Source organism: Hirundo rustica, chromosome 4, assembly GCF_015227805.2.
Source record: "Hirundo rustica isolate bHirRus1 chromosome 4, bHirRus1.pri.v3, whole genome shotgun sequence".
Lineage (NCBI taxonomy): Eukaryota > Metazoa > Chordata > Aves > Passeriformes > Hirundinidae > Hirundo > Hirundo rustica.
Genome location: NC_053453.1, coordinates 27176339 through 27199838, shown reverse-complemented (window position 1 = coordinate 27199838; position 23500 = coordinate 27176339). Strand labels below are relative to the sequence as shown.

Below are 23500 nucleotides of genomic sequence, written 5' to 3'. Positions count from 1 at the left end.
AGGCCATTTTTCTATAGCTTTGCACCATGTACTTAAGTGCCTTTTTATTTTGCAGAGATTACCTCCCTTCCCTGTGAGTAATCCCACAGCTCTGTGCCATAATCCCAACAACATGGCAATATCTTGAATGTTACTGCATATCACCTCACAATAACATCCCAGATTCTTCCACATTCCCTCTTTATCTGTTGTCCAGACACAATACATGTTGCTGCTATTAGAGATCTCCACCACCAGCGTACTGCTGAACTGCAGAGGCCAAATGGCTGTTATTGGGAAAACATAGAACCATGCAGCGGTTCGAAGATTTAAAACCCAAGGGCTGTGTGAGGTATAAACTTAGCACCTTTGAGATACCTTGTTCAAAAGTCATTAAAAATAACAATCAGAAAGGAAGATCATATGTACTTCATTTCTTTGGGTAACTAGGCTAGAATCAGAATACAACTTTTATTCCAAGCAAACTTTTAAACAAAGCAAATGTAGACACTGGCATTAAAATTTGAATCATTAATACTAGGCTAATTATTTCTAATTTCCACTGAAAAAATAGAAAATTGTGTCATCAGTGTAGCAATATTAGATGCAAAACAGAGATTTAGTAACAGATTTTAACATTTAAAAACATTTTTGCCAGAAGTATAAGTGAGCTAACATTTGGTTGGTTGAGTATAGATCAAATTAATGCCTCATATGTCTTCTATCTTAAAAGACAAAAAGGAAGCAATTTTGTCCTTTTACATACTCTAAAATACCATCTCTGAATATTCCTGCCTAGTGTACATAAGATCTATTCCTATTTGTAAGATAATGCTAGATAGTGCTATAAGGTTTAATACTAATTCACACCACTTAAACAACTTCACACCTGAAGGATGGGATGCCATCCAGAGGGATCTGGAAAAGCTCAAGAAGTGGGCAGGTGGAAATGTCATGAGTTTTAACAGGACCAAGTGCAAGGTGCTGCAGCTGGGTCAGGGCAACCCCTGCATCAACAGAAGGCTGGGGAAGGAATAGATCCAGAGCAGCCCTGCCAAGAAGGACCTGAGTTGCATGAGAAGCTGGACATGAGCAGGCAAAGTGCCCTCCCAACCCAGAAATCCAATTGTATCCTGGGCTGTGTCAAGAGCAGCGTGGCCAGCTGCTCAAGGGAGGGGATTCTGCCCCACTTCTCCACTCTGGTGAGACCCTACCTGGAGTGCTGCATCCATCTCTGGGGCCCCATCACAGGAAGGACAGGGACCTGTTAGAGTTCAAATGAGACTACCAAGATGGTTAGAGAAATGGAGTACCTTTCCTGTGAGGAAAGGCTGGAAGAATTGGGATTATTCAGCCTGGAAAAGAGGAAGCTGCAGAGTGACCTAATTGAAGGCCCTCTAGTATCTCAAGGGAGCCTGCAAGAAAGAAGGGGAGAGACTATTTAAAATGGCATGTAGTGACAGGACAAGGGAGAACGGCTTCCAACTGAAAGAGAGTAGGTTTAGATTAGATATTAGGAAAAAAGTCTTTACTGTGAGGCACTGGGACAGACTTCCCACAGAAGTTGTAGAAGCCCCATCCCTGAAAGTGCTCAAGGCTAGTCTGGATGGAGCTCTGAGCAACATGGTCTAGTGGAAGGTGTTCCTGCCTGATCTTTAAGCTTCCTTCCCATCCAAACCCTTCTATGGTTCTATGATTAAATAATGTAATATCACAGTTTGGTTTTCCTCAAGCAGCAATATTTGCTCAATTAAATTTTCAAACTGTGATTAAGTGAGAAAGAAGCACAGCCTCCTGAAGGACCAAAGGAGGACCATCTATTCATTCAACCAAGAACTGCCTTTCTTTGCACATTTCTCAGTATGCAAAGCAGATCAGACTCTTCATTGGGTCTCTTGGGATATACCTATAAAGTATTTTGGGTCAACAATCCACTTTGAAGGTAATTGCATGATGTTCCATTGCTTTGATTCACACTGTAGGATTATCAGGCTACATGGTATCAAGGTTTTGTAGATCATCCAGAGTGCCAAATGCCATTAAGAAAAAGGATGGTTTCACAGTGAGCTGTCACTTCCTGGGCAACTCATCCATCTCTTGGCCAGCTTCTTTCCCAGATCCCCTGCTTCACTGCTTTCTTGATCTACATCAGAAGCCACCTAAATGAGTGGTTTTAGAACTACCCCTCTGCTCCAGAATTCATCCTTTCAGAAGTCCCATATGTGACTGGATATCCATGCAGAGCAGGAGGAGGATGGTGGCTAGAACTGAGCTTCTCCACCAGAGACACTCCCCATGTGTAGAACTGAGCTTCTCCACCAGAGACACTCCCTGTGCATAGAACTGAGCTTCTCTACCATAGACACTCTCCATGCCTACAGACCTCACATGGCCTATGTCCCATGGGCCAGAGAACAGTGGAATAAACTCCATTTGGTATTAGAGCTTGGCACTCACCTTACCCTGCTCAAGCTCCTAGAGCTGGAAAAGAGGGATGACAGAACAAGACTTACACCCATCCCTATGAAATACATTTTCCTTCATCAAAAGTCTATTCTACCACATCATGTAGGGTGCACTGCCAATGAATAAAAGCTAGGCTTTCTGGTAGGTGCTTACTTGTTTGTCTTCCTTTATTAAGTAAAATCCCAAACATTGATCAAAGCCACCTTGCTGTGGTCAAAGCTGCATCATGCTAACATATACTGTTTTTTGCATTCACTTTCCCACAAATCTCCTATTTATAACTTCCACTGTTACCTTTTGTCATAAATTATATTTGAGCTTTTCCACAGCAGCAAATATCTGCCTACAAGGGTGACTCTGTTCTATAAATTACTGTAAAATATATTTACTAGAAGTAGAAAGCATTTTGCAATATACAAAAAGAGCACACCTTTAAAATAATATTGAAAGATAAAAGGAACCATTTAAAATTACTATCCTGTTGAAGTCAGGGTTTCAAAAAGTGAATGAAGTATAGTGCTCAGTTCTACCACTTAGCCATGAAACCCCTGTCAGTTCTTATATACTTCATTTGCATGTTTTCAAATATAAAATGTTTTTCCTATCTTTTGCTTTGAGTGGAAAAAACCTTTCTTAAAAAACTGACAAAAGAGTCACCATGTCCATTACTTAGATACATATATTTACAAAATAGAGGAATATTTCCATAAGCAACCACTTGTTAAAGGCATCACTCAGATGCATGTCACATAAATATGTGTGCATGTCATTCCTTCAAAGTCTCCATTTTTCTTTTGTTAACAAGCTGGAAACAGCCTTTAGTAAGTTTGGTATAGACTGCTAAAAAACCCCAAAAGCTGAAAAACCTTCTTTCCTTCTTTGCAAGTACTTTCACGAGTGATTTTTTGTTTGGAGAAGTTGTTTGGTAGGTGTATTTTTATTAACTGCATCACAAGTGTTGTGCAAACATGCATTCATGCAAGTACTGACATAGTCACCTTGAGAATTTCTGGCAGAAAGATGAAATGTCATGTGGTATCAGTACCTAATCATTTAGTATAGATGGTTATTGTAACCAGAAGTAGCTAAAGCCAAAAAGCAGAGCACAAAGCAATTCAAAAGCCTAAGTTACACTCCCTTGTAAGTCAGTCCCTTGTAAACCTCCTATCAGATTTGTAACTCATAATGTGTCTTCAGGAAGACCCAACTCACTTTGATACCACTGACTAGGAACAAATTGAGGAGTCAGAAATACAGCAAGCTGGTGGTAGTTCTCACTGAAGTTTAAATCCTAACTAGACACTGGATTAACTAAGGCTACTCTTTCAGCTTCTAAAGCATCTCAGGGAAAAAAAAGTCTTATCACTGATATTTACACCTTTTGAATTTTCATTAATCCTTACTGATATAATTTCCTAAGATATCTTAAAGCAAAGAAAATTCCACACTTGGCAATCAAAGCAGGAAAGTAAAAAGGGAAGTAGCAAGAAGGTTTAGATAGCCTAGTCATACACAGTCACCTCATGATTAACAGCAGTGTCTGTCTCACACACTAGCTCTCATCTTTTCCTCTTGCCCTCAGTGATATTTGATATTTCCAAGTGAGGGGAAAAAACAATATATTATTTAAGATTCAGAAGAGAAGGAATGCTGCACTGATGATGATCAGACAACTACCACTGAATCACTGGTTGAGCTGATGCTGATTCAATGAGATCTAAATGGAAATAAACTCTGGACTTGAGTTCTTAAGACCTCTGTTGCGATAGCTGATGGCACCAGCTACAGCTGCTTTCCATATGTCTCTGCGTAATAGTAGGGTATGTGCGTGGGGGGAATTTAAATGTGTCAAATCAAACACCATTCAAGCATTAATTCTTGAGATTTTTCATATTCTAGAAGGAAGAAAAGCCTGAATAAACTCAACACTGTGTTTCACAAATATATCAAACAGAAATAAAGCCTGAAACCTCTATGAATACCTGTTCAGAACTCACACAAAAGGTAAAGTGTTTCCACTAAAAAAATATCCCACAATATTTACTAAAAATTGCATAAGGATATCAACTACGTTAGGTGAAAATAGATGTTGTATTGCCTTTATAAAAATCATTCACCCTATACAACTCCTAGATAAGTGCTCTTGATTTATGATAACTTCTCAGCAGCATTTTCTATTTGTCAAGATATGACAAATGACCACCTCAGTCAAACAAAAGGCACTCACAAATGCTATGCTCACTTCAGCTCTAAGCAGCTATCAGGATTAAGTAAATCTGAAATTTTACCATAACTAGACTCCCCTTTTCAGGGCAGCACTTAATATATCAAATGGTAATTAAGGAGTAACAGCTAAAATATATTATCACATTAGGACATGATTACTGGCTGAATAATGTGCATAGTGATTATTCAAGGTTCTTTGAGTGGATCATATTTGGTACTATATAACTTATATACATTTATGCAGGAAATCTTAACTTCAAGAAAATTTTTTTTAATCCCACCCCTCCTCCATAAAGGAATTTAAAATGTTGTATCTCCACAAACCCATTAACTCAATGAATGAAACTGGTAGAAGTTGCCTTAAAAGACCGCTGTAGCTACTCTTTTCTATGATTGAAATGAGCAGACAGACTTTGTAAGTCTGACACATCTTCCTGCCCATGGATGTACTGCACAGCTAAGAAAAATGAAGAGTTAGTTGATTATGTACTTCTCAAGCTGCATATTTGCTATTGCCATACATAATTTAATGACTGAAAAAAATAAGCAAGTATAATGAGCCAAACATAAAATTCCCCAATTGCCTGGCAGTAAGACTCAAACAAGAGTAACGTAACATTAGACTGACACCATCTTTAAAAGAGGTTTGGAGGCTAACTTCATGGCTTTAAAGCAATTTTATAGTTCTCTCCATCCATATTTTCTCTGCCATCATTTTGCTGTAGAAGCAATAACAGCCTTGCCCCTCTGTAAGAGTGGACTCAAGTTCCCAAGAAAAGCTGTGTAATAGTTAGCTGATCTGTAAAACACATTGCATTTAAATAGTGAAATGATTCATCAAAGCACAGGGATATCTTAAAGGGAAAAAAAAATCAAAAAGAAATAAAAAGGTCTAAGCAAGTGTAAACACAATTCTGTTACTCACCCTCAGATCTTCCTTTGTGTTGAAGCTATCCAGAAGCTGTTGATAATGTCTATCAGTCATTTGTCGCAAGAGTGACAACAAACAGGAGACAAATTCCCCCTGTGCAGATAAGCCAAGAGGAGAAATATTATAATGTTTTCTGCACTTGAGCTTAAACTCGTATATTATAAGCACTTCAAAATAATTAACAAATGGAAGGAAAATGAATCTACAATTAGGCTTCGACTCCACATTTTGTGAAAATGCATTGATTGCACTTCCTTCCCATTTAAGGAAATATTTTTCCTGAAATGGAGTTTACTTGCTTAGAAAAATCTATTGCAAACAGTTCCAGCAGGGCTAAACCACTAACATTTTTATTTGTGATTTGTTTTCCTTGTATCTGTTTTTAAACAAATTACTTAGATTGCTACAATTACAACCTCTTTAGTCAACTCAGCTTTGAAACAAATATAAAAAAACATATTTTGTAAGAATTCTGGGAAGAATGCTATTGTTTTCCTTTAGGGTAGAAATTAATTGAATTAGCTGGGAATTTTTAAAAAACATTCTGTCATCTCAAAAACCCAAGATCTGTCAAAAAGAAAACTCATTTGTAAGACTGAACAAACTTCAAAAACATTTTGATCAGAAATTTCTTTGGGTTTGCAGAAGAATTTCTCATTGAAGGAGCAGAGAACTGCACTGGGTATCTCCAGTTAGCAGTCAAACAACCAAGATATTATAGCAAGGAAAAGTTTCACCCTGTTCACCGTTTCCTGTCTGCTTATTCACTTTTGGACTGGGAAGAAACACTGAATGGTCTCAGTCAGGTCTGACTGCAGAATGGATGAGGACGGGAAAGAGTCAAAGGTCTGGTTTGCATAGCAATGCTTAGAAAGAAAAATTCTGAAATCCTACAAGCTTGCTAAAAAAATTGGAAATACATTTTTGCCTGTATCAGGAATGGAGAATGAGACTGAGAGAACAGACAGGTGGTAACAGTACTTTAAAAAGGTGTCTTTCATTAGTTCACCAAGTCAAATTTTAGTAAGATTTTCTTCCATCTTTCATTAAAAACAGAAAAGAAGATTAAAAGAACGAAGTATGTTTTCACAGGAACGGCAGTTCTGGATTTTACCTTTGAAGGCCTAATCTATTTGTGATTATACCTGATACACTTGATCACGTGTGAGGAGATGGCTTTCACTGGCAACATGGCGATACTTCTACACTGAAGTAATGATTCTAAATTTCTTACTTCCCTTTGTTTTACAGTAAACATAGCATTCAGAGAAACACAGAATCACAATCTCAAAACAATATCCTAAGGCTACAAGATCTCTTAATATTTATGCTCTGGGCATAAACATAATGGTTATAGCCACTGTCTTGTAAATATCTGTATACCAAATTGCTACCTTGAGTGACAAAATCCCTTTCCTGCCTAGACATTTTAAGCAGTCCTTTTTTGTCACCTTTCTTCTATGTTCCCACATGTGTTTCAACTTATGTAGTAGTACATTAAAAATCACAACCTGTTATAGAGAGTTGTACTATTCTAGTTGACAGACAGATTGGTGTTATAAAAGTACCAACTTTAGCTAATTGTTAACTGACTTCTAAATCTGAGCTTTTAATTTGAATGTAGGTAGGTAGACAGGCTGGTTTTTAAAAAAGCAATGCACATTCAGCTCCATTTCTTGAACTCAGCTTAAAAATGTATGTTGTAGGATTTCTGCAAGTGTTGGCCACAGGCTAACTTTCAAATTATGCACAAAACCAAATTCCACACACATAACAACCTTGATAAAAAACATTTAGGGTCCAATTCCAGAGTCAAAAGTCAAGCCAAGCAGTATACTACAATCACTTAAGTAGATTATTTAAGTAATTTTTTGTGTCTTATTTAAAGAACATAATTATTAAAATCCATGGAGCTTTCAATTAAATTGCATTCATTTAGGTTCTCAGGGACTGAATTTTCAAGATCTGAAATCAATTAAAGTTCACTTCAATTGCACTGCTTTCTGACAATTCTTTATATGCAAATGCATTTTTTTCTTAAGGAAGTCCAAGCGTCTAATTCAGTGACAAACCGAAGCAGAATTTCACTTTCACCATTACATTAAATCCAGTGTTTGTTAATGCAACATCTGTAACACTGACACCCTGAAGCCATGTCTGCTTTGTGCTCAGCTTAAAGCATACCACCCATCTTGCAGGCTCCCACTGAACAAGACTAATCACTGAAAATTAAATGGTATCCAGGTTATCAAAGCTGCTTGAAAGAAATGGTGGAGTCATGGAAGCACAAAGCCCAATGCTGCCTGATTTGATGCTGTTTCTTTGTCAAGAAGAAGACCACACTCAGCTGGGTTTGGGACTACTTCCATAAAGAAGACTATGTCTCATTCGAAACTATGACAGAATTTTATCAAGTGTGCTCCCATGGTACATCTCACAAAGAACTTTTTATGACACACTCAGTTTGAAATAATGGTAAGATACTGAAACAGACTCTACGGCTGTACTCACATTGAGTACTTTATCATACATGCTCTACAAATAGTTCCAAGAATCTGGCTCCATGTGCTGCCAGAAGCGCGTACTGCAAGATATTTCTACATAAATGTATATAAGTGCCTTATGCCATGCTGTGAGTCACTTCCACATTAAGTATTCTTTGGGAGCCTGCAGTGACAATAACAAGGCTTTTCTGATACATAAAAGAAAATCTTGCAACTTGAAAGCGCTTTCAGAGTCTATTTTTTTGATGGCGCAAAAGAATTAGGCTGTCATGGTGTTTAATGGAAACTTAATCTGCAAGCATGGGGATATTTCATAAGAAACCAATAAGATCAGAGCTTTGCTACACTAACAGTCTAACATTACCACCTTTTCTTGAGCTTAGATTTTCTTGTGGAGGCCTGATATATGTCACACGGCACACATGTGCAATTTTGTAATTTAAAGAAAAAACCTCCCAGACTCTTAGATGTATATTGCTGTTGAACCACAGTAATTAAAGCACGATGCTATCTTATTACAGAGCTTGGTCAGCTCCGTAAAATACTCCATATACAGTCTGCTCTCTCTGGGTCTAAAGTAAAAAAGAAAACAAGCAAAAAATCCTCGACAACACATTTTTCTCTGCAGCTATTAAATGCTCTTGAAATGTTTGATCTCAGAGGAAATTCTAGTTTGAAAAGCAACCCCCTATTCATTAACAAAAACTGTTACAGTGTAAACACTGAGCAATTAATTTATTAATGTATAATGAGATGGTAAATCACTCAGCACAGTATGTTTTCTGCACAAAATGTTAACCCCTCACATCTTGGGGTCACATCCCTGGCTATATTAGAACCAATTTGCCCTTGAAAAGCAAAGTGAAAACGTTGCTGCAAACAAAGCAAAATAACACTTCATTTCATTTGATCAATGCTCATCACATACTTTTCTCTAAATGTCTGCATTTCAACCTTCTAATTTCCATGAGTTGTTCTAGCAGGTTCACCAAGACATCATTTGCTAATCTTCTAAATCTATCCTGTATGCTCAGCTTCATGTGACAAAAACAAAGCTCAAACGCTCAGCCCAGAGAACAACAAAATACCTCTCAAGTAATAAATTTAGATTAGTACAAGTTATCACAAATTCTGCAGGCATCTTTAGCATCGTTTCATAATGAAAAAATGTACGCATTTTTGGAACTATTATTGATTGATACTCTTCTATTTTCAGGAATTCAAACTGAAGAAGAGTGACAGAAAGCTATTATATTGCAAACAAAAGGAACATACTGAAATCATTACTAACCTGAAAGTCTCAAAAGAAATGTTATCTTTTGGACTTTTTTTTTTTTTGCTTTGCTTTGGGTTTTTTAGTCAAAGTCTATAAATAAACTTAATGAAAAAAAAATTACTATTTTCACTAAAAATGAGTGGAATGCAAGAAAGCTTTTCATTGTCCTCCTCATTTTGTTTTTTATACACAAAGTCTAACACTATGAATTACAACATAAAGACAATATATTGACAAATCTAGTAGTCCAACCAGTGACAATTGTGAGCTCTTTCATTGCAAGAAACTTACAGTCACATCTTGAAATTGAAGGCGCATAGCAGAGCCTGATGGTTGTGGTCGGCTGGTGATCTCTAGTATTGTCCTTAACAGAATATCTAGCAGACTGTTTACAATCACATCAATTTCTTCCAGGACTGATTTTTCCTTAAAAATTACAAAAAAGAAAAAGGAAAGATTTTAAAATAGAAATAGGACCACAAGCATAATTCCTTTGATGTAGTTTTAGAAATAAATTTCTGTTTCACTATGAATGCTACATTCAAGAAACAAGGACTATTCTCTAATTCAGATATTTTTAAATTCTATTAATTTTTCTCAATTTTTTCAGTTTTCCATTAATTACATCACAGAGGACAGTTACAAGGATGACTTTGAATATGTAAGTGTTCATCAAATTAACATAGCTCTATTTTCACTTGATGTTTAGAAGAAAGCAGTAAATAACATAAAAAAACTTTTTGGGAAAGATTTTTATAGGTAACACTCATATCTTCTGGGGACATTGCCAAGAAAATCTTAAAATCCAAAAAGCAAAATCCTCTTTTACACTTTGAAACTATCACCAAAAATAAGCAGATGGTGCTCAACCTTCAAGACCTGCTTCATCAGTAAGGCTCGGCTATGTGGCTTCCCAGCAGCTGAGTAGCACAAATTAGTCATTTATGTGAGCCCTCAACTGCTTGTACACAACATCAAAACAAAGGAATCAAAGTGTTCACTGCCAAAACAGACCACAAACACCTCAGTTACCAGCCTGAAAACATTTGATAAAGTCAAGTTGTAGTTACTTCTCCTTTTTAATTCAGATGGAAATATGTTTTTCCTGCTTCAAGACTGTTTTAAGTCTTCACTGCAGCAGGAACCATGATCTCAATCTGAGCAATTTTATCCATTGTTTAACATGACTCTTCTTCACAGAAAGAAACACTTTGTAATCAAATGCACACAACCAAGCTAAAACTCAACTGACAAACAAATAGATCAGCTTTGCTGACAATGAGGTGTAGGAGTGATTTGGGTTTTTTCTTTTGCTTATTTTGTGTCCTAGACACGCTAAAGCATAGGACTTGTAACTAAACCCAAAATTCCATTTTGGACTCAAGTTGAATCTAGTGTCAAGCCATGCTCTCTGTCACTTCATCTAGCATCAAAGAACTGTTAAACTGGCTTCTTATGAAAACAGACAGTACACAGTATATTTAGGAACTGCATCCACCATGAGGACCCTTCTCTTTACTACTACAAACAACTTTTGGAATGAGCAACAGCCTTATTTTTCAAAGCTGCCTTACTGCAAATTCACTTGTTTCTTCAATCTCTAAATTATCTTGATTATAATGGAAGGACTGAAATTCTGTACTGATGTACCAAAAAATATGCCAAAGTCACCAATTTGTTAATAGTCTCAATTACGCAAAGAATACTAAAAATAGTAGCTGCATATCCTGAACATTCAGGAGAGTTTTATGTAGATATTAACTTGTAATTGTATACATCTCTGGCTTGGTGACTACAAATGGAAGATATCCTGAAATTCAGACCAAATATGTAAACCCCAATCCAAAACCACAGCTCTGCTTTAGTATCTATCACTTTATCTTGTGATGAGGTTTTATACTCATCCAGGAGCAGCTGGAAGGAATCTGTTGTTACAGTGCCAAAGGTGCAAGCCACATCCATATTAAATCACTGACAAAACAACTTTAATTGCTGAAAATGGTAGGAAATGAAGAAGCACATAAAGGAGTTCTCACTACTGCATTACAAGGTATATGTATGCTGGCCTTGACAAGAATGTATTGCACTAATTACTGACAATGCTTAGTTTTAACTGTCTTATATCCTATTGTCTGTCAGAACCTATCATCACCTTCCCATTTTCAGTACACCTGTATAAGGCAGCTCTCACATGCAACTTTCACACATTAATTCACCAACATCAGAAACTGGACAACTTTATCAACTAACAACCAAGTGCAATCCTCCTCTCAATACTTATATCAATCTCTTTACCTATATCAGCTCTGTGTCCCCTAAGAATATACAGCCCATAATAAAAAATGCCCCTAGAAGAAAGCAGACCTTTCTTTCCAACACAACACTAAAGAAGTGCAAAAGCCTGTCAGAACACTATATGTTAGAATTAAAATACTCATGCATGGAAAGAAAAGGGTCATGAAAAAAATCAAAATGACAGGTTTATGCAGATTCATTACAGAGAGAACTCTTTAAGATGCTCTTGGGCTAGGTCCAGCTTGTGTCATTAAATGTCACAGAGACATATAAAGAAGTTCAAGTGGATGTGACATGGTGTTTACTCACTGAGCTGTTCTTCTTGATGAGGCAAAATATGTTGCTAAGGATACGAGCACACATTATAAGGTCCTTCTGCTCTTGTAAATGCATGTGTAGATGATGTAAAACTACTGGAAGAAGAATGCATCGAGAATCTGGAAAAAATGAAAAATTTCATGAATAGGAGCTTCTCACAGAGTAATTTAATTTTAATACAGATACAAAATGTGCCTTCAGTCCAAAACTATTTCTGATAAGCAGAAGCTTTTGCTTGCTTTAACCAACATTTTTGATAAGCAGAAGCTTTTACTTCACAATCATAAGCAAATGTTTGAAGAATTAACAATATGCTGGAAGTCACTATGTTGCATCATGGATGAAGAAAAACACTACTGTGTGGAAAATTCTACATATAAAAGAAATTTTAAGCATTTATTGAACTGTCATCCAAAATTAATTTAAAAAGTAGAACAGTAATAGCTGTATTCAAAACAATAAGCTCTAGTGTTCCTGCCATGTGACAGGATCCATTTATAGCCAAGGTTACAACAGACTTCATAAGAAACTTGTTATTTTACAAAAGAGTTCTACTTTACAGACTAGCAGTAGTATTTTCAGATTTCTTTTAGAATTTTCACTTTTCCAGATTCCTCACTCCTACTGAATATGAGCAACTTAGACTATTGATGTCTACATAAAATGATTTGCCTTTCCACTATTTCATTTATTAAACACAGCTCTTTGGTGTCATTTGCAGTCCTGAATTTGCTGAAAATAGTGCAAGAACATCATTAACATGCTACTTATTTCTGCTTCCTTTCATTACAATTAAAGACAATATTTAATGGGAAAACCCCTAATACTTACACTTGTGATAACACTTCAAACACCTATTCACAACTTGATAAATGGGAAGGATATTCCCTGTTTTCATTTTGCTGTTGTTTTAAAATCTTTTCCATAATTAAGAAATCATATTCCCGTAGAAATGTACTTGAATAATTTCCTCTACTAAAATGTTAATGATTATGAGCTGCATTATAGAAATATATTAATCCACTCCCTTTGTTCATTTATACACTTACATGCTAAAAATTGATTTCTCTATCTAAAAAAATTACTCTTTTAAAACAATTTTGCCAAGCAAGTATTGTTTGTGGATTACACTTTGTATAAACACTTTTCCCCCCTCAATTATTTCCTCTATTTTTTCCATAAGGGAGAAAAAGATACATTTATTCTGAGATTTTACTTGTTTAAATTTTCTTTCACTTAGTGAAACACAGCACTAATCTTGTTGCTTTACTATTCCCTTGTTTCATCGTCTAGTCATCTATATAACAAAAGACAAATCACATGGACGAGCCCATTTGTACGCACTATTGTGGGTTAACACAGTTTGGGTTTTAGTTAAAGAGAAATATGGAATATTGCCCTGTCAGGACCTTGGAATTGCTTTGGAAAGGACAGGGACCTATGAGAAGCTAATTTTAGATACTGACATATGCTTTGACCACTGAGAATGTTGAATACGACTTTGGAAAATGCCTATATAAATCTTGAGTGTGTCCAAGCCAGGTCCTTTTCCTTCTGGCCAGCAGCAGATAACAGCCTGCCCCAGCAGCCGCTCCAAGGAGTGGCCCGGCCCCTGCCCCTTCCCCCTCCTGGGCCGGGGGAGAGTCGGCTCAGGGCCTGGCCGTGCCTCCAGGCCCAGGCTGGCCAGGCCCCTGCCCCTTCCGCCTCCTGGGCCGGGGGAGAGTCGGCTCAGGGCCTGGCCGTGCCTCCAGGCCCAGGCTGGCCAGGCCTGCTCTGCTTCCCATGTTAGGTGGGGGAGTGGCCCGAGGCCTGGCCGGGCTCCATCGGCTCCTGGCAGGAAAAGGGGAAGCTGCAGTTTAACATCAACTCATTTTAAAGCCAGCCGAGCTGGGCCCCCTGATAACAGCTATGGGCCCGGTTGGGCTGAGACCACCCCGACTGCCACTGAAAGGTGGTTAGAGCCCTGCCCCTCCTCCTCCAGTGACTCCCGGGCGAGAGCGGAGAAGTGATGGTGGGGGGGGACCGGGCTGATCTGAGGTGTAGCGGCAGAGAGACTGCTGCCCAGCAGAGATCACATAACCATCGCAGGCCTGAGCAGATTTAACCTTTTTCTGGCAAAACGAAGCTTCCAAGGCCTAACTTTTCCATGAGAGAGAGAGGAAAGAGACAGAGTGGAAATAGGAAAGACACAGCATGAAGTCAGTGGAGCAAGAGTGAAAGAACTGATAAAGACTATTGGAAGAAGGGATTGAGGAAGTCACCATTTTTAGCTGGACTTCTCTAGTGTAAACTATGGAGAAATGGACCATTTCTTGTAATATCTTAATGTTGTTTGGGGGAATGCTGGTTCTAGTCAAAGGCTGTGGATTGATATAATTGAGATTTAATTGAGAATTTTTAACAGAGTAAGCCCCTCGCTCCTGGGGTAAAAGGAGGTCTCAGCCTTTGAGACTTAAGATGATTTTAGAGAGAAAGTGATTTCAGGCCCTTTGCTCCTAGGGTAAAAGGAGGTCTCTATTTCTGTTGAGACAGAGATGATTTTAGAGTAGAAGAAGAGAATTCTTGTTTTATACTAGAGGAAACGTTCTTAAATGGTACCCCAAATACACTGAGAGGCCCATGAGTAGCCAGGGGAAAGGCTGTTAATGGATGGGACTGCACAATCTGCAAAAATTCCGGGCGTTTGCAGATTTGTGACATTGGGAGCCACCAGACAGTTTTTGTCTTGTGGCAAATGTCTCCATGGGACGCTATAGAGACTCCTCTCCCAAAGTTATGAAAGATTATGTTTAAATGGTGAAACTGACTGAAAATCACAAGTTGTGTCTCTCTATGTTGCTTGTAAGAAAGTGAACAGTTTGTAAGGGGAGGAGAAGTGTTTTGAAAGTTTCATTTGATTCTTATTTTCCATTTTTTTAGTGTGTGTTAATAAAACTAATTGTTTTTCTTTAAGCTTGAGCCTGCTTTGCTTTTCCTCATCCTATTTCACAGAGAAAAAAGAGAGTAAACACGAAGACCACTACACTAAATTTGGCAAACAGAATTTGGTGAGCATGAAACCACTACAACTATTTAAGTATATTCTTATTTCTTAAATAAAAGCTTGCCTGCTCTTTTTAAATGGGTGTTTCATGCTTATTATTTATTCAGGTGTACCTCTGTATCTTCCCACTAAAGCAAACAGTAAACAAAGCCTGTAAGGCAGTGGGCAAATGACCATCAATTGAAAACCAGTGATACAGAAGCCCAGCACTGGGCAATAAATAGCCTCTCTCCAGATGCTGCTTATTTCTGCAAGTGCCTCAGCAAGTTTTCACCTGGACTGGCCTGAGAGTTCCCATCTGCCTGTAGATCACAAATGGGGGGAAGTGTCCCAACAAAACCAAGGCAGTATCTTCTTTTTCTCTACCTCAGAACTTGGCTTAGGCAAGTGTTGCTCCCGGTGTTCTGAGATGTCAGGTGTGCCCAGCTACCACTGACTCATCCACTGACAGACTCCTAGGGTCAAAGGGTAACCGGGTGTGGAAATGGCAAATGTGGAGACCTGTGGTTGGAAAAGTGCCACCTTCTGATCCCCACTGATAAATCTGCTTATTGATTCCTGCCAGATGAAAAAACAGAGCCCATGCCTTCTGATGAAGCAATAAAGGAGGACTTTTCCATTTGTATAAAAAAGATTTAGCCCCTAGATTACAGGGGATGGCTCCTTTTCCCTGCATTCTCTTAGGCCTTGTATGTACTGAATTCTTGCCTATCTGGCAATCCATCATCAAGAGATAAGATGAAAGGTTCACTGTGTAAACCAGCCTGTGATTCTGCAGTTGGGGTACTTTGCTGGCAAGCAGGTGATAGAAAGCTCAATCCAATCACTACTCAACTCCACAACTATCACAGAGCAGTATTAGTATCTCTTTCATACATTTTGTGTATGAGCATGGTTGTTTGGGCCCCAGGTCGTCAAATCCCTCAGTCCAGAAGGTCAGAAGGAACCAGGAGCAGCCCTATGCCAAGGAGGTTCTTCTTGGTTAACTCTAGATAGCTTCCTGATGAGCCCACACAGCATTTGGCACCTAACCTGAGGTTCCATCTGCTCTGTACACTGCTTACACTAAAGTGCAGCATCATGAATTACATTTTGAAGACCACATATCTAGCAGCACTTGACTTGTAAATAGCCAACTCTTACACATGATGCGGCCTGAGGCATCTCAAGCAAAATTGAGCATCCTCATTCAACTGTTTCAAGTATTCAATTTTTGCAAAAGCTTCATAAAGTGATCAGAAACTGTTTTACCAGACCAAATGGACTAGCAAAAAGCATCTTATAATGACTTACAACTATACATGGGAGGCAGTAGTGCCAGTTATTGAAACAACCACCACATATAACAAAGCTTTAGATATATTCCTTATAAGCCTAGAATCTAAATACCCCTCTGTCTTGATCTGTTTAGGTGGAGAGGTGTAGTGGTATTACAGAAGAGGAGAGCTGGCTCATTCACCTCTGATGCAAACCAAGGACTAGATGAGAAAGTCTAGAGAATATTTGTCTCAGGTTATTCTTTTTCTTGCTAATTGTCAGCTGCAATGTCAGCCACTGGATATAGAAAAATTAATGAGCACAAGAAATGGTATAAAAATCAGAACTCTGAGCCATCAGTCACTGTCCTAATTTTTCTTCTATGCAGGAGGTCAAATTAGCTGACTGTTTAAAATGCTAATACTTGCCCTTTACAAATATTATAGAGAAAGACAAGAAAAAAATCATGACACAGAGCTTTTCAAGTATGTGCTTGGCCTAATTAGAAAGTGGGCAGTCTTAGATTCTGGGCAATCCTTGTGACTTTCCTATGCAACATTAACATTTAATACACAGCACATCTTTCCTCCTTAATTTCCATATAGTGGTAAAGCATCTGCAGAGACATGCTTTCTTCAGTCTAGTATATTTTAAGGATTACTTTCAGAAAGATGATATTCATTTCAATTACTATATCTATACAGATGGTTAAAGCTTCAGCCTGCTTGGAAAAATTTAACCTTTTAAGCAAATAAAGAGCATTCTCCTTGAACAGTGAGAAACAAGGAAGTAGGTTCTTGGTTTTGGTAGTTTTACCGGACTTATTCAATTTATGCTTCCTTCTTTGAATGAAATACTGGACTTAAGGGTGTCAGGAGAAGAAAATGCTTAAGCCAAAAAAGCAGCTATCACTCCAATTCCAAACCCAACACCTGTTCTCTGGCTGCATGGACATGTCACTGTTCTCAGAAGAGTTAGTAGCGAAACTAACTCAAAACTTGTAGACGGGAACTGTTTTCAGTTGAAAGGAAAAAAATTGCCTGTAGGGCAGAAGGAAAACACAGGCATGGCTCAGAAACTTCTCCTGTGGCCTAAAAATAAGCCACTGATCAAAAAACATAATTTGCAGACTGAATTTTTGTATGCAATATGCATCTATCTCTACGTCCACAGGTGTGTACAGAATTACATAAGCACAAACAATGCCAAAGAATAGTAAGTACATTGCTGTGGAAGGCAAATTAAGCAATATTAATTAATCTGAAAAAGAACATGGAGTTCTTGAAATCAGTACAATGGATCAATGTGTAAACCCTTGATGTTTTGAAAAGATTTACTCTTTTTTCAAACCTCTGTTAATATGTAAAGTTTAATGCATTTTAAGTAAACTGAATTCAGGATTTGTATGAACACTTTCAATAATGATAGGCTTTTTGCATTTTTATAGCAATCAATTAGCTTGCAGTGATTACTGAGATATCTTACAAGTCTCATTAATGAGAAGATTTGAGTCTTTTGAAAAACAGTGGAATAAGAGGGAAATCATAATACCTACCCTCTAGAATTAAACCTCCTTATCAGTTAATGGCATAATTTCCTGAACTTGCTCATTACTTTTTTTCATTCCCATAGGAAGTCTGACATGTAACAACGTATTTTAAACAAGGCAGTTCAAAGATATTAAATTATTTTTACTGATTGTGTCAAGCATTTGTCTCTCAATGACTACTGAAACATAAGGTTTCCTAAATGTACCCTCTCCTGTAATATACAGAATGCAATTCTCAGATGAATTATTTCATTCAATCTCAGAACAAAAACAAAAAGATAATCATCATGTTTCTAATCCATTAACTGTGGGGTCAGTGTAATTAAGGAAAACAGTAAAGCAAAGAAAAGGAATAAGTTACATATAAAATAATCACTTTAACATATGAAATTATTGGGATTTTTCCTAGCTTCATAATATAACCGATAGATCTATATAGTGTAAATGGTCATAGAATTAAACCTCTATTTGCTTGAAACAGTTTGCCTTACTAAAAGGAAGACTCTTATGCAACTAACCTTGCACAGAAGTCCACATCCTCATATTTTGGGAAAACCCAAATTTTCTTGCCATCTAACAACAATTTTCATATGGTAAAGAGCTGCACCACAGCTTATGAATTAGCTAAGATACAGGCTTTATCAATATGAGGTTTTCTTTTTTGTAGGATTTTACCTATTAATGTAATGTCTGTACTGCTAACATATTGTACCAGTGATGATTCCAAGAAAACATCCCTTTTGGAAGACAAAATCCAGATGTTCCACTTATGCATCTCACATTTTCACAGCTCTTGATTTTGCAAGCTCAAAGCAGTGCCCTTAGATTAAAAAACAATTGGAGTTCAGTCAATTCCTGTTTAACCACATCAAGGACATGGTTGAAGATGTGTTTCTCTGTTATCGGGGCTAACTCTTCCCAGCTAAATGGATTTAACTCTTCCTCAAAGGAAGCTATATTAATATTTAATGCAAAAAAAGAAAGCAAACAAGCATGCTAGACTACTGACATATGGGAAGTAACAAAGTTAGACATTCTTCTGGTTACAGGCATATGTAGATCATCAGTTTGGGCATTCTGTAAGTATCCAGAGGGATGAGTCCAAAGACCAAAATATTCAGGAGGCTGGAAGAAGGGTCACGAGTAAAAAAATACTGATTAACTTTAGTGGCAGGGAAATTGTCATCTATTTCATTGTAGACAGCCAATGAAGTTAGTTCCAGATAACAGAAAATGCTATCTAAGAAGTCCCCTCCTTATTTTCAGATGTTTGAATAAATAGTTATTGCCTATGTTCCATTTACTTCCAGTGCATTAGCTAGCACTGTGGTTTGCAGCATTCATTATCTTCATTTGGGAGACAGAAATCAGTACTTTTCACAGCAGCAAGCCAAAACTTCCCCTCAAGATGTACAGTTTACTCTACACATTAGCATAATATAGTGCAGTATTTATTTTTCCCAAGAAGATTTTAATAGGATTTCATTCTAGGCATGGACTGAAGGAAAATCTACTCATATTTTAGTATTTTGTAGAGATGAAACATTGATGGCAAAGCTACAAGATGCTGATCTCCACAAGACCCTTCAACCCAATGATGACCAAAATTATACTGTGCAAGTGTTTGTCTGAGTTTCCTATAATGGACATTGGGAGCTTATATTACTGCCTGATGTTCTTCACATCGGTTTCCCTATGGTCTAAGGAGTTTTTATTTTATATGTGTACAACCCTCACTCCTTGCAAACTTTAATGTTTTCCTTGCTTTTAATGCCAAACCAACTTCTTAATAATGAAACGGGATTTCAATAAAAAACCTGATTTTTTTTACAAAAGAAAGCAAACATTAAAAAGTTGTCAAACAACAGAAAGTAGATTTACAGTTCCAAGAAAGTCCCCAAGAGTCCCTTACATAGCATTAAGTAATTCTAATTAGGTTCATATAATTGGATCACCGGGTTAGTCTGACCTGAGATAATGGGAGGAAAATGGCAATGATGCTACCTGGTCCCTAAGTAGTCTGGAAAATGAAAAACATAAGTGAGAGCCTCCTTAATATTGCTCCATGAATATGGCATCATCTAGCCAGAGATGGAAGGTCCAATCAGTCGGCGGTAGGGAGAGCTAAGTGACCCTTCTGGAGGGGACACTGCAGGGCGTCCCAAGGGAAAGGGTAAGTTGTTTTCACAGCCAGAATGGAGCCAGTTAGCCAGGATGCAATACTCCATACCTATTTCTTTCAGCTCATATTTTTAAAGCAGAACAACTTTTTAAAAGCTTTTTAAAAATATGCTCAAAGAACTCTTTTTTTTTTTTTTTTTTTTTTTTTTTTTTTTTTTTTTTTTTTTTTTAGTATCCCAAAGTATTTATGCATACACTGCTGGCTTCTGCAGAGCTTTCATCATTGTAATGTGTTTACCTTGAATGCTTTAGATGGTAAAAGTTACTGTTCCTACTGAACTCCATCAGCCAATACCCAAGTAGTTCTCATGGCTACTAGTGAGTAAATAAAGACTTACTAGAAATCTTTAAATATCTTTCTTCTATTTTAATTATTTTATTTCAAAATAACTTCATCTCAGTTTAGTATGTGATCACTTCTGTGAGTTTCACCTAGAATAGAAACCAAAAATGCTGCGATTGCTACCATTCAGCAGTTTTTTCTTCTGTACAGGAAATAAATATGCTGTTATATACTTTATGCACCAGGAATCACTAATCATTTTTGTGGCACTTTTATGCTGCATTAAGAAATGTAGGATCCAAAGTGCTGAATTAGCAAGAATAACACAAACAAGAGTTAATGGGTAAGTGAGAGTCTGTTTACTGAACTGATCCCAAAGAAGAAGAAAAAAGGAGAAAAATAATTTTAGCAAAGTTTTTTCCTTGTAATTACTTAAAAAGCCTAAGGCAAACTTAACCAGCATACTGCCAGTAGATTAAAAAAAACAAACATATTTTTAAGTGTCTTTGCCTCTGATAAACAAATCACTACATTCAAAAAACTGTAATTTTGTAAAGGAGCAGCTTATACAGAGCAGTGCTTCAAGAATTGTCCCTTAGGAACACTATTCCCTTCAGCACATGCTGGTCTACATACAAAGCACACAATGTGAGCTCCTCATCTGCAGGCAGCCCAGAGGAACGTTACCTGGGTTAGTGTACAGGTGACTCTCTACAGTTTTCCCAATACTCTGCAGTTTAACAGCTTGAAGGGATTCATCCCCATGCATGACTGTTGGCAAACTGCCCAAAGCATCGTGAACCAAATTTGCCACTTCTCTCACATCAAAGAGCTTCAAAAGTTCTGAGTACACGGATGGGAACGAGCTGAGAAACACAGCCTGGAGGAACAGGGCAAAAACGGACAGTCAGAACAGTTTTGACACTTATAGAATTTAAATAACTGTAGAAATGTATGTAACTCTAGAGAAATGCCTGGTTTCAAGAGTAGCTAACAGCTTTAGAAACAATCTGTTTTTCAGAATGAATAGCTTCACATTCATTAACGAACTTACACTTGTGACTGTTTCCTTTAAGTAATATCTCATGATTGTTAATTTCTCCCAGGACAAAGAGAAAGTTCAACTAAGAACAAAAACACTTATTCTTTAAATAGACTTATGTCTCTGTGAGAGAAAATTTTTAAAAGGATGGCAGAATCTAGCTTATATGATACAAAAAAAAATATTTGTGTGGAGTTGTTTTGGTTTACTTTGTTTTAAGGTAATAGCCTCTATATCTTTCATTTTTCAAATGCTGATTTTTTTTTTTTATTTTGGAGTGAGATAGAACTGGTAGCCTTTGTTCCCTTAAACAACCTTTAAAATGGGTTAGAAAGTCACTGATGAATATGAAAAGGAAACACTGTTAAAATAAGGAGAACACTACCAGAGAAAAGAAGCTAAAATTGACATTCCCTTCTCTAAATCCTGCTGATTGTGAAAAACTACTTACACACACCAGTGGCAGAACAGGCTAATGTGAGTTAAAAATACTGGAAAATAATTTTAAATGCAGTTGTTTGTATCCTTTTGCTGTCTTTTGACTCCAGCTGCTTATAGGATATGAGATGGAAGAACTACCTTTCCAACTCTGTTCTCTCTGATTTGTCATTTTCTTGGCGGAACAGTTTTTTAAAGCAAATTGGAAAATATAAATTATTAACAGGATCTTAACCATCTCTGTTTACAGGAACATAGGAAGAAGATAGTATATTTATGAGCATTTAATGTAGAGAGTTGTCTCCTGTGTTTTGCTTCACACTTTAACACTAGGCCATTTTTGTAGTCTCAAATGAAATAAAGGTATCATCTGAGTATTAAACCATATGGTTCATCAAGACTTAAAAATTTTCTGTAAAGCATAAAAACTCTGTTAGTAGTTTTTTGTATGGCTCAAATTCTTCAGTGTCAGTGTGGTTAAACTAAGCAGTAGAAAGACCAAAACAGTGAAATTGTTTTATTTGTATCCATCAACATAATTATTATAATTCAGAATAAAAAATCAGGTTTAGGACTATCTATTCTAAGCATATTTAGAAGGTGCTGGTATGAAAATCTCACACTGTAGGATGTGAAGTTGAAAATGCCACCTTGCTCTAGCAAAAATACGTTTTCTTTCTGAACAGGCATACTTTTTATACTGGATGTGGAAAATGGCAACAAGCAAGAAAACTTACTTGTAGTTGGGATAAAGCACTAGTTCCTTTGCTCTCTTGAGACAGGAAGAAGCGTACTGACATAAGGAGTTCTTGAATACAGCAGCGAAATTCCTCCTCATTTTGTCCACCAGTAGCAATAGAGAATAATCTTCGAGATTGAACAATGTATTTAAAGATATATTCCTGTGCCTATGAATGCCAGAATCAGAGGTAACTCACAAAAATGAACATGCTCATCTCCAAACACAACACATGCAATGATTATATCATTCAAATAAAGAAGAGTCTGAAACAGGATCCCATTAATTAATTTTGGTAAATCTCTCTATTGAAACACTAACAATATTTTAATTAAAAAACCAAACCAAAACAAACGAGCAATAACTCAACACCACTTTCGCCTTCCACCCTCACCCCCGCACCCCCAAAATAAGCTTAAGTTGCAAAACTGTTGGAATGCAAATTCAAAATACTACCCTCTCTTATTAGCAAGACACCAAAGTTCATAGCAGCATAGAAAAATACAGAAGGGATATTTTATTTCCAAATTGTAGCACGCATCCCAAATGGGATTATTGTGTTGTATAGCTCAGCCTGATGGCGTGTTAAGCTCTTCTGATGTTACAAAGCGGGGCAACGAGAACAACCACAACTACCATAATCAGTAGAATTCCCTGGTGTCAGGAATGAACCATTGGGTCAACATGTGTGTCTGCCACTTAGATTCATGCAATGGATGTCAATGCCATCAGTGTAATCTATATTTTATTGCTTTTCCTCATTTGGTAAGGAAGATAGAGACTAATGGGGTAGTGGGCCTCAATGGTCAACTTACTGACAAAAGAGAATAATGAATAAGATGACTACAGTGAAAGTCTGCAGCTCTCTAGAACTGGTACTACTGTTCCATCATTTATATATATTCTGCTTCATTCCCTAAGTTAAACCTGTGTGTACTGTGTGAATACATCATTCAAATATATATTTTGCTTC

General features: G+C 37.2%; 1 protein-coding gene across 4 annotated transcripts in view; it reads right to left on the bottom strand.

Moving 5' to 3' along the window:
- The window catches only part of DOCK4 (dedicator of cytokinesis 4), a 244634-nt gene that overhangs the window by 55652 nt on the left and 165482 nt on the right, over nt 1-23500 (bottom strand). For all 4 annotated transcript variants that reach the window (XM_040062079.2, XM_040062081.2, XM_040062080.2 and 1 more), the window contains exons 22-26: nt 22526-22696; nt 20996-21188; nt 11987-12114; nt 9674-9808; nt 5597-5695 (exon numbers count right to left, since the gene is read on the bottom strand). In XM_040062079.2, coding sequence (XP_039918013.1) covers nt 5597-5695; nt 9674-9808; nt 11987-12114; nt 20996-21188; nt 22526-22696 — 726 coding nt within the window. The remainder of the gene's footprint in view (nt 1-5596; nt 5696-9673; nt 9809-11986; nt 12115-20995; nt 21189-22525; nt 22697-23500) is intronic.